This window comes from Terrapene carolina, unplaced genomic scaffold (genome assembly GCF_002925995.2).
Source record: "Terrapene carolina triunguis isolate 2854851 unplaced genomic scaffold, T_m_triunguis-2.0 Scaffold175, whole genome shotgun sequence".
Lineage (NCBI taxonomy): Eukaryota > Metazoa > Chordata > Testudines > Emydidae > Terrapene > Terrapene triunguis.
In genome coordinates this window covers 2,512,496-2,525,398 of record NW_020664526.1, presented here as the reverse complement: position 1 = coordinate 2,525,398, position 12,903 = coordinate 2,512,496, and the positions used below count along the sequence as shown (strand labels likewise).

General features: G+C 45.4%; 1 protein-coding gene across 1 annotated transcript in view; it reads left to right on the top strand.

The window, feature by feature from the left end:
- LOC112107634 (collagen alpha-3(VI) chain) overlaps positions 1 to 3,992 on the top strand; it is a 112,797-nt gene extending 108,805 nt beyond the window's left edge. Inside the window, exons 45-46 of the mRNA XM_026653993.2 lie at positions 1,660 to 1,830; positions 3,157 to 3,992. Coding sequence (XP_026509778.1) covers positions 1,660 to 1,830; positions 3,157 to 3,197 — 212 coding nt within the window. The 3' untranslated portion in view covers positions 3,198 to 3,992. The remainder of the gene's footprint in view (positions 1 to 1,659; positions 1,831 to 3,156) is intronic.
- Positions 3,993 to 12,903: the final 8,911 nt, after the last annotated feature.

Genomic DNA, 12,903 nt, shown 5'->3' with positions numbered 1-12,903 from the left:
CCCGAGGTCCCTTCCAACCCTGGTATTCTATGATTCTAAGATTCTATGATTCAAGCCGATACGGCACATGATGAGGACTGGGGGCTGACTCTAACCAGGAGGTGTCATCTTTAATCACAGCACCACCTGACATTGGGAAGGCTTCCAGGTAGTGAATGCATGGCGGAGTTCTGACCTTTGGCTGGGCTATGCTGGATATCAGTGAGGGAGGGGGCTAGATCCCAATCTCCAACGGTTTACAAGATATGCCCTTGTTATTGTGAGAAAGGGACATAGCTATGTGGAGCTATTTAAGGTGACGTAAGTGTTTCCAGATCGGTATCTCTATCACACGTACATCTATAATATAGATACTATACTAAAATCAGCGCCAAAAATATAGTCACCTAATTTTGAAATTTGCTATCCGTCATGTCACACCCTTGCCAAACCCAGACATAGCTAATGCTAATGAACAATCCTTTAAATTGCCCCCCCGCCCTCCCACACAATCACATCTGTCCCCTGCTGGTGGACTCATTTGCGACGTTCTCGGTGAGAGCCCACTCTATGCAGCCAGAACAGCTTGGTGCCAGGAAAACTGGAAGGGAAAAATGTAAATGTAAACTTGTCAGTAGGAGAGAAAACACTGTCCTTTGGGAACAGACTAGAGAGGTCAGTGTGCAGAGGCAATGTAGCTTTTTTGCTTACAGCCATTGGAGAGGCTCCAGCACCACTCCACTGTTGCTCTGTCCCTCGTCACTAGAGGTGAGTTTGTTCCCCATGTAGGACTGAGGAATGAGACGTTTTTCACTCCCACACCTGAGCAGCTCTCGCTACCCAGACTAGCCTGTGCAGGACTGAAGTCGACGTGGCCTGGATTTTAAAAAGGACTGGAAGTGGGCTTTTCGGTCGGCATTGTTTGTAGTCAATGTCTGGCTTCCCTCTTCCCTAGAGATAGTTAGGCATGTGAGAGTGGGGAGCAGACAGGCCATACAGCTGCTGGAGTTTCCAGTCCCCTCTGGCACCACTGGGCTGCATACTCTGAAGCTAGTGTAGCCTATTCCCCATTCTATAGCTGGCCAATTCCACTGGCTGGCGCAGAAGGGAAAACGGACATAGCCCTGCCCTCTTCTCATCCTCTTCCGGCACCTCGCATTCTTGGGGATACTTGGAAGAAGCAGGGACTATGTTCCCATCAAGATTCTGGTCAGCCCCTGAATAGTGCAACATGAGGGCAGGGGAAGTGCTCCCACACAGGGGCTGGCCAGATCGTGTGCTTCAGAGCTTCAAGCGATCACTTGCAGGAGCCAGGAAGGAATTTTGTCCTTTCTGGAAAACATTGCATAGTTGGCTAGGTAATTGTGGGTGGGTGATGGTAGTTCTGCCTTTATCTGAAGCAGCAGCTGCTACTGGCAGGACTCTGGAATGATGGACCAATAGTCTGAACTGGTAATTTGTATGTTGTAATATGGAGATTGTCTCTTTAATCCTGCATGCCACATGTACCCAACGATCCATCTGTCTCAGTCTTCCAAGCATGCACTTTTTGAGAGGACACGTCTGACTTTGTGTCAAATGGTATCTGTAAAACCATGGAAGTGCAGGAGCCTGTCTGGAAACATAGTGAAGGTGTTTGCATTTATCGGCTGCTAAGTCTTTTTCTTTCTCTATTTGTAGTCACAGATAGCTGTAGGTTGCAAAAAGAAGAAGGAACTTGCAGGGATTTCGTGCTCAAATGGTACTATGATTCAGAGACCAAGAGCTGTGCAAGATTCTGGTATGGTGGCTGCGGAGGAAATGAAAACAAATTTAACACACAGAAAGAATGTGAAAAAGTTTGCATTCCTGGTAAGTGGAGTCCCTTCTGCCATTGCACATCTCCATTTGGCTACAATAGCTGAGAGATGCAGTGGAAGTGTTGGCAGTTAATCATCACTTAAGGTCATGGAGCCAGCTTATCAGCTAGTGTAAACTGGTGTAACTCCATTGACCTCAATAGAGCTGTTCTGATTTACACCAGTTGTGGGTCTGGTCCATAATAGTTACGCCGTCAGGAAATTGTCACTTCCAATGTGATACCAAAACACTGGCTTCTGATTACAGAATGCGCCAAAACCTGTATCACGTGGACATTCCAGAAATTGTAAAGGAGCTCAGATACCAATTCTGACAGTGACTACAAGACCTGAGCTAAACCCTATTCAAGTCAGTGGAAGTCTTTCCATTGACTTCAGTGTGCTATGGATTAGGGCACAGGTGCACTGAATTATCCTTCTTGAAGCCTCTCTTCCAAGAAGGGTCTTGCTCCCGCCCACTGGTTGCTGTGGGCCGAAATTTCGAGTGTAGCTTAGTGGAAGGATTTGCGGCATATGGGGAAGACACTAGACCCCAGCCCATTAGGAATCATCCCAGTTGGGGTCTTGCTGTGATCGCCTGCCTTCCTATAGATTAAACTTGTGTGTACAAGAGATCTGTGGTCATGGGAGGACAGCAGAGAGCTGGCAGGACAAAAAGCACCCTATATTGTGTGCTGGTTAGCTTAGCTCTTTAATTTAGGACATGAGAGTACACAGAAGAGGCGTCAGTCATACCCAGGACCTGGGATGACAGCTCATCCTTGATGTGTCCCACACTTCCATAGCCACGTGCACATCTCTGGGGCGTGGCCAGAATGATCAGGACGTCTCCCGGTTACATTAGTCAGTCAACCCTTGTATAAATGGCCTCAGGAGAGGCCACTTGGGTGATGACCTTGAGGAACAGCATATTTAGGGCTGTGTTGTGCTCCTTGCCCATGCCCCTAGTAAAGGCCAGCACGTCTAGTCTCTACCCTGATCCAGGATCTGCATGTGCTTCAGGAACAATTTCCCCCAGGGTGTTGTCCCCTGCTCTGCTGGGAAATAACTCTGCAAGGTGCAGCGCACCACCCCCTGCATGACCAGGCCGCTCCACTAACCAATACGCTGAGGGTAGGGTCAGGGCTCCATGGATGCCTACTCACTCCCAATCCATCTGCCGCTGAGGGCAACGTCTGCCCCTGCCTGCTCCTGAGCTGCCGGCGGCATAGCCTGTGAAAAAGGGATTTTCAGTGCTTAAATGTTGCCTTGTTTGGGGCTGTACGTGGTCTCCTGGCCACACAATAATGTTGTTTTTTTCTCTCCATTCAAATTTCAGCTCACATTAATCCTGGGGTTGTCACGACAATAGAAACCTAAAGACAGCAAAATATCAACACATACCTCTCAGAGAACCAGGAGTCAGCCAATGCCAACTTACCCCTTTAGAAGCTAAGGGTATAGACTACCTTGCACTGTACTATTTCATGCTTTAAATTCCAAGCAAACCTTGAAGAGAGTGTTTTGCTGCATGACCTATCAATATGGTGCTAAACTGTTTGTGGACTGAGTACTACATGTGTCCGGGTTATAGTATATACCTTCAACATTATGTAATAGTTATCCACTGCAGATTATTTTGTTTGAACATGTCTACAAACTACCATTTCCTTCAGATTCTGGCATTATGCCTGTTTATGGCAATGTAAAGTCTAGAAAATAAGGGACAAAATAATTTCACTGCAACTGTTATGTACTTGCTTGTATCATTTTCGTAACTGAGCATAACTTTAGATGGAAAGCCTATGTGTAAAGGAGTCATTAATTCTGCTAAACAGGCAGTTCAGTTTTTCATTCTGTTTTTACTCTTGCTGGATTAGACTTCAAACGGATTCTTGTTTACGCATTTGTGACATATGTGATCAATCAAACCAGAAAAGGGGGGGAAAAAAAGCAAGATTTCTGAATACAGATGCACTGCGGGGACCAACGCCTCCGTTAAAGAATTTTTAAATCGTGGTGTAGAATGTTTTTGGCATTCCTCTAATGTTGTGTGTTTTATCTTTTTTGTTTGTTTGCAGGGTTGGGGATTTTTTTTTAAATTGTGGTTTTTGTTTTTAGGAAGTCTATACAAAAGAACTTTGAAATAAAGTCTACTGGAGGTTTTGAAACGCTCATGGTTTCGTGCCATCTTTTACAATCGTGGATGGTTTCTTAACTTCAGTGGAACTACTCCCATGAGCAACGTTAGCACATAAAGTCAGAGTTTGAGGCCAGGAGGGACCACTAGATTATCCAGTCTGACCTCCTGTATAGCACAGGTCATTGCAGGATCAGAGCCTCAATCGTTGACCAAAATAAAGAAACAAGGAACTTAACGTGGATTTCAGAGACTGAACAATAAAAATACTTAGCTCTTCTGTAGCAATTCTCACCCATAAACCTCAAAGCACTTGACCAAGGAAGTTGGTATCATTATCCTCATTTTATAGATGGAGAAACTGAGGCATAGGGGACGAGTGACTTGCCCAAGTTCACCTAGTAGGTCAGTGACAGCACTGGGAATAGAACCCTGCTCTGCTGAGCTGCTCTCCAATGGCATAACTATTGGACCATGCTGCCTTGTAAAAGACCATAAAATACTGATTTATTGTGTGGTTCAGTAGCCAAGACCCTGGCTTGAGGTTTGAGGTGACACCCACTAAAGCCAATGACTACACTCCCATTGACTTCAATGGGTGCAGGATCACACCCTTAGGAAGCTTCCAGGGTCAAAAAAATATAGCTGGCACATGCCATCGCAGGCAGGCTAGGAACAGTGACCTTGATTTCAGCGAGCAGCCTCCGGGTGTGTAAATGCAACTTTGCACACACCTCTGCCCTGACTGTCACCCGCCTGTCAATGCCAGGATTGGTGCAGAGTTGCAACACCCCCTTCCCAATGGGTAACGGGAGTGTGCCTCCTGCACTATCCCTTTGGGAGCTGTCGGCTGGTCACCACTCCAGATCGGCCAGTTCCGTGGGGCAGTGTGCGCTGGTGCGCTGGGCCAGGGCCTGCCACCCCACCTTCTTTGGTGTGATTTGCAGGTCTGGGTTACTATCAGGGAGCACCCCAATGTGCCCCTCCCAGGGCAGGGACTGCTGGTGTACCTGACAGTTATGCTAGGGTGCCGGGGGCGGGAGAAGGCTCTGTGAGCCAATGCTGCCCTCACACAAGGCCCAGCATGCAGTGCGCTCCATGTACAGAGTCAAACCAGAATCGAGGAGGCATTTTATTAAATGAGAGGAAACCTTTCAGCGTGGGGATGAGTCACCCAGAGAAATTTGCCTGCCAGGCCGGATGATGCCAAAGTGGGGTGTCAGGATTTGGGTTCTTATCCGAGCTCAAACAGCAGCCGAGATCTGATTCTGGAGCAAGCGCCTGAACCGAATTGGTGGAAGTCACATTGTGTCTGGCTCCCTACCCCCAGCACCACTAACCCTGCACTCCCTTGGTCTCCCCCATATCCTTCCTGTCCTCAGGTTCACATGCCTTCAACGCCCTTGTTAAGCTCTCCAGGAGTGAGGGCTGGCCAACTCCCCCGAGGGCTGTCAGGCTGCTGGTGCTGGCTACAGCACCAAGCGTCGTTGGGGGAGAGGTGTGACAGCAGTCCTGCCAACACACACAGGGCAGTGGGGAACAACACTGCCCCTCCACACTGACCTGTCAATCCAGCAGCTGCCCCATTTGGATCCAAGCCCCAGAAGATGGATCTGGATCCTTGTTTTACAGGAAGTTAGACTAGATGATTAGAATGGTCCCACCTGACCTTAAAAGAATCTATGAATCGATCTTGTAGGAAAATTTGGTCACAGCCACAAGGGTCATCAAGAAACAGCTGATATCTTTGGGTTTTCCTCCTTACCCAGTCTGGAAAAAGTCTGCAGAAAAGGGAGGATCTGGAGCTGGAATTTTGGATATTTCCAGTGCTGCCCATGGCAACTGTAATATTTTAGCACCTGGTGTTCCCGGATTTAGTCAAGACTACCCTAGAAAGCTAATGGCCAAGGCAATGCTTTGAAAGTGGACTGTGTCATCTTCACTTGCTTGATCAGAGAATCCCGATTTAGATGAGTGATGGTCACATCAGGAATTCATATTAGGCAAGTTAATATCATCAGATTGAGTCATACCCAATCAAAGGGCAACCATTGCCTTTGAAAGGATCCCGAAAGCCTAGCAGGTTAATCCAGGAAAAGGGATCCCACAAATCTCTCTAGGATCAGAATTGGCATTTGTTTCCACGGGGACAAAAGCCAGCGCATATTCATAGCGCTAAACAGAGTGAAAAAGTGATGCTCCAATGATGACTGGGTTACATTTGATCTACACAACTTCTTCTGATACCCCTAAGTGCCATTAACACTACATCTGTGATGTCAAAGAGCCACATTCACCCCAGTAGCACAAAGAATTACCAGATTGAGCTCCATGGGCCAATGAGGACTACCCAGGTGTGGTTTTGGCTACAGGCCCTATCTCTAGGGCTCTGCCAGGAGCGGTCAGCTTTAAGTTCTGCCAGAGAATGAAAATGCACTTCAGGTGTGCAGTATCAGCACATCCGCGGTCACACTCCTAGCTCAACTGTGCTACTTCAGTTTCCAATCCCTTAGCAAACTTTCCTCTGCAAGGAGCCCAGCATCAAGGACCATGCCTGCTCCAACCTGCGTAGTGACCGGAAGCGGAATCTGGCCCCACACTCTAAATGGGGAGCTAATATTGGTCACGTTGTGTATTTTTCTGGAATGTGCAGAAGCCAAGACTGTTGTCTCCCAATAGCTTTTTAATTGTGGGCTGAAGGAAGGTTTAATATCTGCTTTGGATCCAGTATCTGGTTTTCGTGAGAGCTCTTGGAGAAGAGCAGCTGGATTATATTTTCCATCTGATCCAAAATATTTTACATATTAGAAAAACCAGGTTGGAATGGCTCAGGCACATAAATACAAGCAAAAAAAAAAAAAAGTCACTTCAGAGGAGGATTAACCATTGGAATGGTCAAGTGAAATCCCTGGATCAGATGGGTTAGAGAAAAGCCCTCGGCCCTTTGTTGGGCCTTTATAGGAAGAAACAATAGAGCTTGGATTCGAGTCATTGGTGTGATCCAACTTGGATTCGAGTCATTGGTGTGACTAATACGGAACATGTATATTAACCAGTAAACATCTTTTATGGGGGATTTTTAAAGATCGCCTTTAGGAAAGGGAATGGTCTGTAATTAACGCAGAAGTGTTACCAAAGCATTATTAACGTGAGGTTAGCACCTGGAACAGCCAACTGAAATCGGCCCCATTCTGCCAGGCATTGTACATGAACATAGCAAGAGACAGTCCCCGCCCTGAAGAACTCACAGTGTAAATAGACAAGACAGATGCAGGTTTAGAGGGGGTTTTGCTCAAGATCACACAGCAAGTCAGTGGGCAGAAGGAACAGAGCCCATGTGTCCCATCTCCCGGTCCATTGCCTGATGTAGGGCAGCGTGCTGCCTGCCTTTTGAGTGGCATCAGCAAAGCAGGCAGTAGGCTAAATCTGTATTCTGTACTGATGTAGAGGCACTAAAAGCAAGCACTCCCGCTGCCTTTTCTTTCCATCCCGCCTGAGTCCTGACTCTTCTCTCCCTTGGCTCCCCCTACTGTTCCCTAGTGTGTATTGCATTTACTGGCTCCTGCTCTCCAGACGCAACAGAGAGGTTGTTGTGGGGATGGAACACCATAGGGGGAATAATGTAATATAAAATGGTGCAATTCACTTCTGGTTTTAAAAGAAATCTCAGTCTACAAAGATAAAAGGACGTAAGGTGGGAGAGGAAGGGCATGCACCAAATATAAAACCTACGACAAAGAATTCAAAGTTGCAACAGCTGGGAAAACAGAGCAAAAGAGCTACCAGGAATGGCATGATAAACAACAATGGTGCCCAGTAACCGCCTGCTCTGAAGTGTGTTAAAAATGCTTCACCGCATTAAGGAGGAGCTAACATAAACAAAAGTTTTTAAGCCGGGACTTAAAGCAAGTGACTCAGGGCCTGGGAGACAGAGGTGAAAGTAAGCCAGTACAGGCCAGTACGGAGGACCGGTAAGAAAAGGAGACTGGCTGAGGGAGGGAGAAGCCTGACCCCTGCATAAGAACAGTTTAATCTCAGCTGTTCCCTGAGTGGTTCAGTCCCCGGGGTTAGGAGCCGTTTATGGCATCCTTGTTAATTTCACTCAGAGTTTCTATATCTATGTCATGCAATGGGAGGGATCCATGAAGTACGTAGGAGAGGTGGGTTGCTTGCGATTGGACCATATGGGTAAGAAATGTAAATTTCTTTCACCCCTGCCCAAACCCCAGGGCTCACAGCCACCTCTGCATCTGGTAGCTCCGGGGGTGATTTAAAGGGCCTGGGGCTCCTAGCTTCAGCTGGATCCCCGAGCCCTTTAAATCCAGATTTAAAAGCCCCGGGATTTAAAGGCCCCACCTCTTCCGGTTGAGGCCCCTCCCCCTCCGCAGGACTCTGGTAAGTCCTTTAAGTTACTTTCACCCCTGCTAGGAGAGCTTTCCAGATCCTCCGGTCATGAGGGATTCTTAAGGGGCAGACTGCCAGCCCTATCCTCATGTCCAAAAGTGTCTTACTCCATGATGTCACTGGGAGTGCCCTGCTGTCCACCATAAGTGAGGGTATCACAAGCTGATCTTACGTGTGCAGTGCACGGAAGGAACAAAGGGGAGGAAGGAAGGATGCGCTACTGGATAAAACATTGGATTGGGATCCTGAGTGACCTAATCTGTGCCTCCATTCCCCATCTGTCAAGCAGGGGTACTTCTCTACCATTTTGGGACGTAGCGGGGATAATCCATTAGTGATTGTGAGACTCTCAGACACTACAGTGAAGAGAGAGGTGGTAGATATGACAAGAGATGAAAGAAAAGTTAGGAGGGGATGGTTCAGCCATGGGACTGAGTCTCGGAAGTAGAACTGGGTGAAATTTTTCTTACAGAGCCTTTTCACACCAAACAATGGAGATCGGGGTCAACAAAAACAATTCACAAATTCCACTTGATTGAGGCAAATTGTTTTGGAAAAAAGAAGAAGTGTTTTCAGGAATGGTGAAACTGTTTGTTTTGGCATTTCCAAAACAAAACATTTTGACTTTTTGCTTTGGAAAAACATTTCATTTTGGATTTCCCCTCAATTTTATTTGAATTTAAAAAAGTAAAACTTTAAAAAAATCCCTCAAAACTGCAACAAAAAGTTTTGTTTTGATCAACATGAAACTTTTTTTTTTTTTGCCAATTTGGCCGATGTTAGGGGCCATAGAAGTCCACACAAAGAGAGAGAGCTGGAATATGGCACCAAATATTTCTTGAGGCTGTCTTGAACACGTAAAAATCATTGCCAAGACCTTAGCAAGCTTGAGAGAGGATTGGACATTTATATGCATAGCAAGAAGAGAGTTGTAATAGTTTACTCTAAAAAAAATTTCTTGGGAGATAAAACTTTATATTTCAGCGCTTAAGCCAACCACTAACTATTAGGAATTAGGATGATAGTTTCATGCGGCAGGTTATCCAATAACTGCCTACTGCAGGGTTTCTTGCACCATTGTCAGAGACAGGATACTGGACTAGATGGACCACACAAGTGATCCAGCCGGCAATTCCTATATTCCTTTGATGCAACTTTTCCAGCATTTAAATTTGCCCTCTGTGGCATCATCACTCTTTTAATCACCATACAAAAGTGATTAATTAAACTGGGGGAATTACATTATTTTCCATTCAAACGCTCCACGTCGTCCACAGAGGACCAAGATGTTTGTCTCATCAATTTTCAGTAGATTTAGGTTTTGGCTCTGAAATCAAACATGGGCATCGGAGGGCACAGCCTAACTTATGCAGTCCAGGTATTGCTCCGTATGCAGAAGCAGCTTTCATTATCCTTCCAACAAAATACCAACCAAATGTGGGTTGAGAGCGAAGTCAGTGATTTTAGGGTAGTTCAGTGTCTGGTGTTCCTAGCCTCTGTTTGCCAGAAGCTGGGAATGAACAAAGGGGATGGATCACTCAATGATTACTTGTTTTGGTCATCCCCTCTGGGGCACCTGGCACTGGCCACTGTCAGTAGACAGGATACTGGGCTAGATGGACCTTTGGTCTGACCCAGTAGGGCCGTTTTTATGTTCTTATGGTTTCTGGCACAGTATGAAACATCTCACTGTAAAGACACAAAGCAAGAGTCCATGTTGCCGGTTTGACTGAAAGCACAGATAAGCACCTGGCTGAATAGTGTGTGTATTGGGGTGATTTGATATTTGAAGCAGTACAATAACAAGAAAAAACCTAACTGAAGAAGCCCTTAGACAATGAACTGTATAAAAATAAAAGCCATGTAAGTGAAGCCGTAGGTGCTCATCTACTGTACAACAAATGCTGTTTTATTATCCATATGTTATAGGATAAAGCACCATCTCCATTTCACCCTAAAAGCGGGTTCATCTCAGTGGAGAGTAATATAACGTCTATGTAGCAAAATGTGTTCCCATTGTGCTACACACTAGGGAAGCACATCGGAAGACAGTCCCTGCCCTGAAGAGATAACCAAAAATTTTCACGGGATAGGGTTTGAAATTTTTTTTTTGTAATTGTTCAAATGTCTCCTTTTGACATTTTTGGAATGAAAATTTTGCTTTTTGGGTCAAAATGAATTTTTGTTTAGTTTAACATCATTTTTAGTTAAAAATGTAAAACATGATCTAATTTGAAATGAAACATTTTGAAATGATCAAAACAAAATGTTTCAATTGATCTCATAAAATTTCTTTTTGCCTTCAGATTTCTGGTTCACAAAAACTGCCAAGGTTTTGAGTTTTCCTCCTGCTTTCAGATGGGAAAATTTTTCAATATCTCAAAAATTCTTAGGAGGGGGAAACCATTTTCTGCCCAGCTGTCTTTACAAGTAATAAGGTGTTTTCTCTGGGTTCATAGATCTATAAAGTTAAAGGCTAGAAGGAACTATTTGAGCAGCGAGTCTGACTGGCTGGTTGAAAAACAGGAGGGATATTTCACCAAAAAATGTCAACATTTTTCTCAATTTTTTTCAAATTAAATAATTTGGAATTTCAAAATGGTGTCAACAGTTTGGAATTTGAGAAGTTGTGACAAGCCCTAATAAAAATAGAAAATATTTGAAAAAAATATGGGAAGTGCAGAGACTCCTGTACAAAGTAGAAACAGACTCCAGTGGCCAACGCTCATAAGTCTTGAAATATTTTGATGGATTCCTTAAGGCCCCAGCTCCTGGAGACAAGTGAAAGTCCTGTGAAAATGTCAGTGTTCATTAACATTGTAAGATTCTAGCGCTCATGGATGCAGAGAAAAGCTTGAAAACTGAACTTGAGTGTTTTCTAAAGATTCAAAAACAAGGAGAGACATAAATACATAAAATCTCTCTTTGTTTATTTTTATTTTAAAAAGCCATGATTTTTATGCCAATCTCATGATTTTTGGTGATGATTCAGAGGAAGGTGCAAGGAATTCCCCTTAGGGGAAATTTCTACTTTAGCCCTGTCAGTGAGTGTTTGGTTTATGCCCTGAAGCATGACGCTTTATATCTCTTATGCATTTTTTTATCCTAACTAGTGTGGAAATTGTCCTTATCCAGATAACTAAGCCTTTAACTGAATACTACTAAGCTTGTGGATAAGGGCATCACCCAGGTGACAGTGCTTCTTAGCTTCAGGATACCAAATGATACTCATTTTCCATGTGATTCACAATGTATTCCTGCCTCTGCCCTCAGATATGCTCCATATTGCAGGTGCGTCACTTTCAACACTAGATCCCCACCAATTCTTCCCGGACAGCTCCCCCACCCAAAGAGTGGATCATCACCCAGTCCACAATAGGCTCTTCTTTTGCTCTCCGTGGTGCATGTTCAACGTGGATTTTCCTTTTCTTCACTCCCCCTTTTACTGTGTTCCTCTGATGATGCAGAGCTGTTCTGGCCGGGGTTCAGGCTTGGAAGCACTGGCACGAGACAGGTCTTGCACAGTAGGCAGGAGGTGCCGAGCTCAGCCTGGTGTGCCTTGGAAGCCAAGCTAGTCAAACATTTATTTGGACTTGCCTCCTCGCACGTTTCAAACACTTAATTATAAAAGGGGCTGGTGGGGTGGGGGAGGGGGGTTGTTTTGAGGTTGTTGGGGTTTTCTTTTTTGTAACGCCCCCATTTGATTGTGGCTAGATAAAAATACGGGCCTGATTCTCATTTTCAAAAAGGCTCCTTTCCAGTGTAAAAGGGCCTGTAAAGGTATTTCCTGCCTCCTTTGTACTCCCAGAGGAGTGCTCTAAAAGTGCCTTAGTGTAAATGCAAATCAGGATCTGACTATCGCATGCTGCCTGAATGATCTAATCAAAGGACTCTGTTTTTAATTGGAAGCAGAGAGGTTGAACTGCTCAGTGATCTCTCTCTCACACAGGACTGTATTTCCTAGTGCATCTGCCTGGGGTAGAGGCGGACTCCATGGAGGATGGTTTCATGTGATTAGTTATTTGTGATGGGAATGCACACAGGCTGGAAAGGGCCTGTCTGGGAAGTGATCACCTATCCTCTCTTTTCACTCCCAGCACATCAGGCATCGCAGCTCAGCTTTCTCGGGCCTTTTAAGGAAGCACATCATGTCACTGGAATCTGTTCAACGGCTGCATTCCGGCTTGCACACATGGAAGCGATTGTCGGTCAGCTGGGAGAGCATCTGCCAACGTGGCCGGGGACTCAGACCAAAAATAACTTGGTGCAGCTCTTCAGAGGCCTTTGCAGAAGCAGCTTGGGCCTGTCTGTCAACTAGCAAGCATTTGCTTCAACGGGCAGGCGGCCAAACTGAACTCGTGGATACATTAATTATCTCCAGCCATTACATTTTCCCTCCTTGTGCTTCCCTGGTCTCCAAGTGAAGCTGTCCAGTTTCAAGCAAAGTCTTCTTACCGGGGCTCAGAGCTTGGATCGTACTATTCAGTTACTACTGGGCCTGGTCCACAATGCTTATTGAAGCCATCCATTTTTAACTAAACA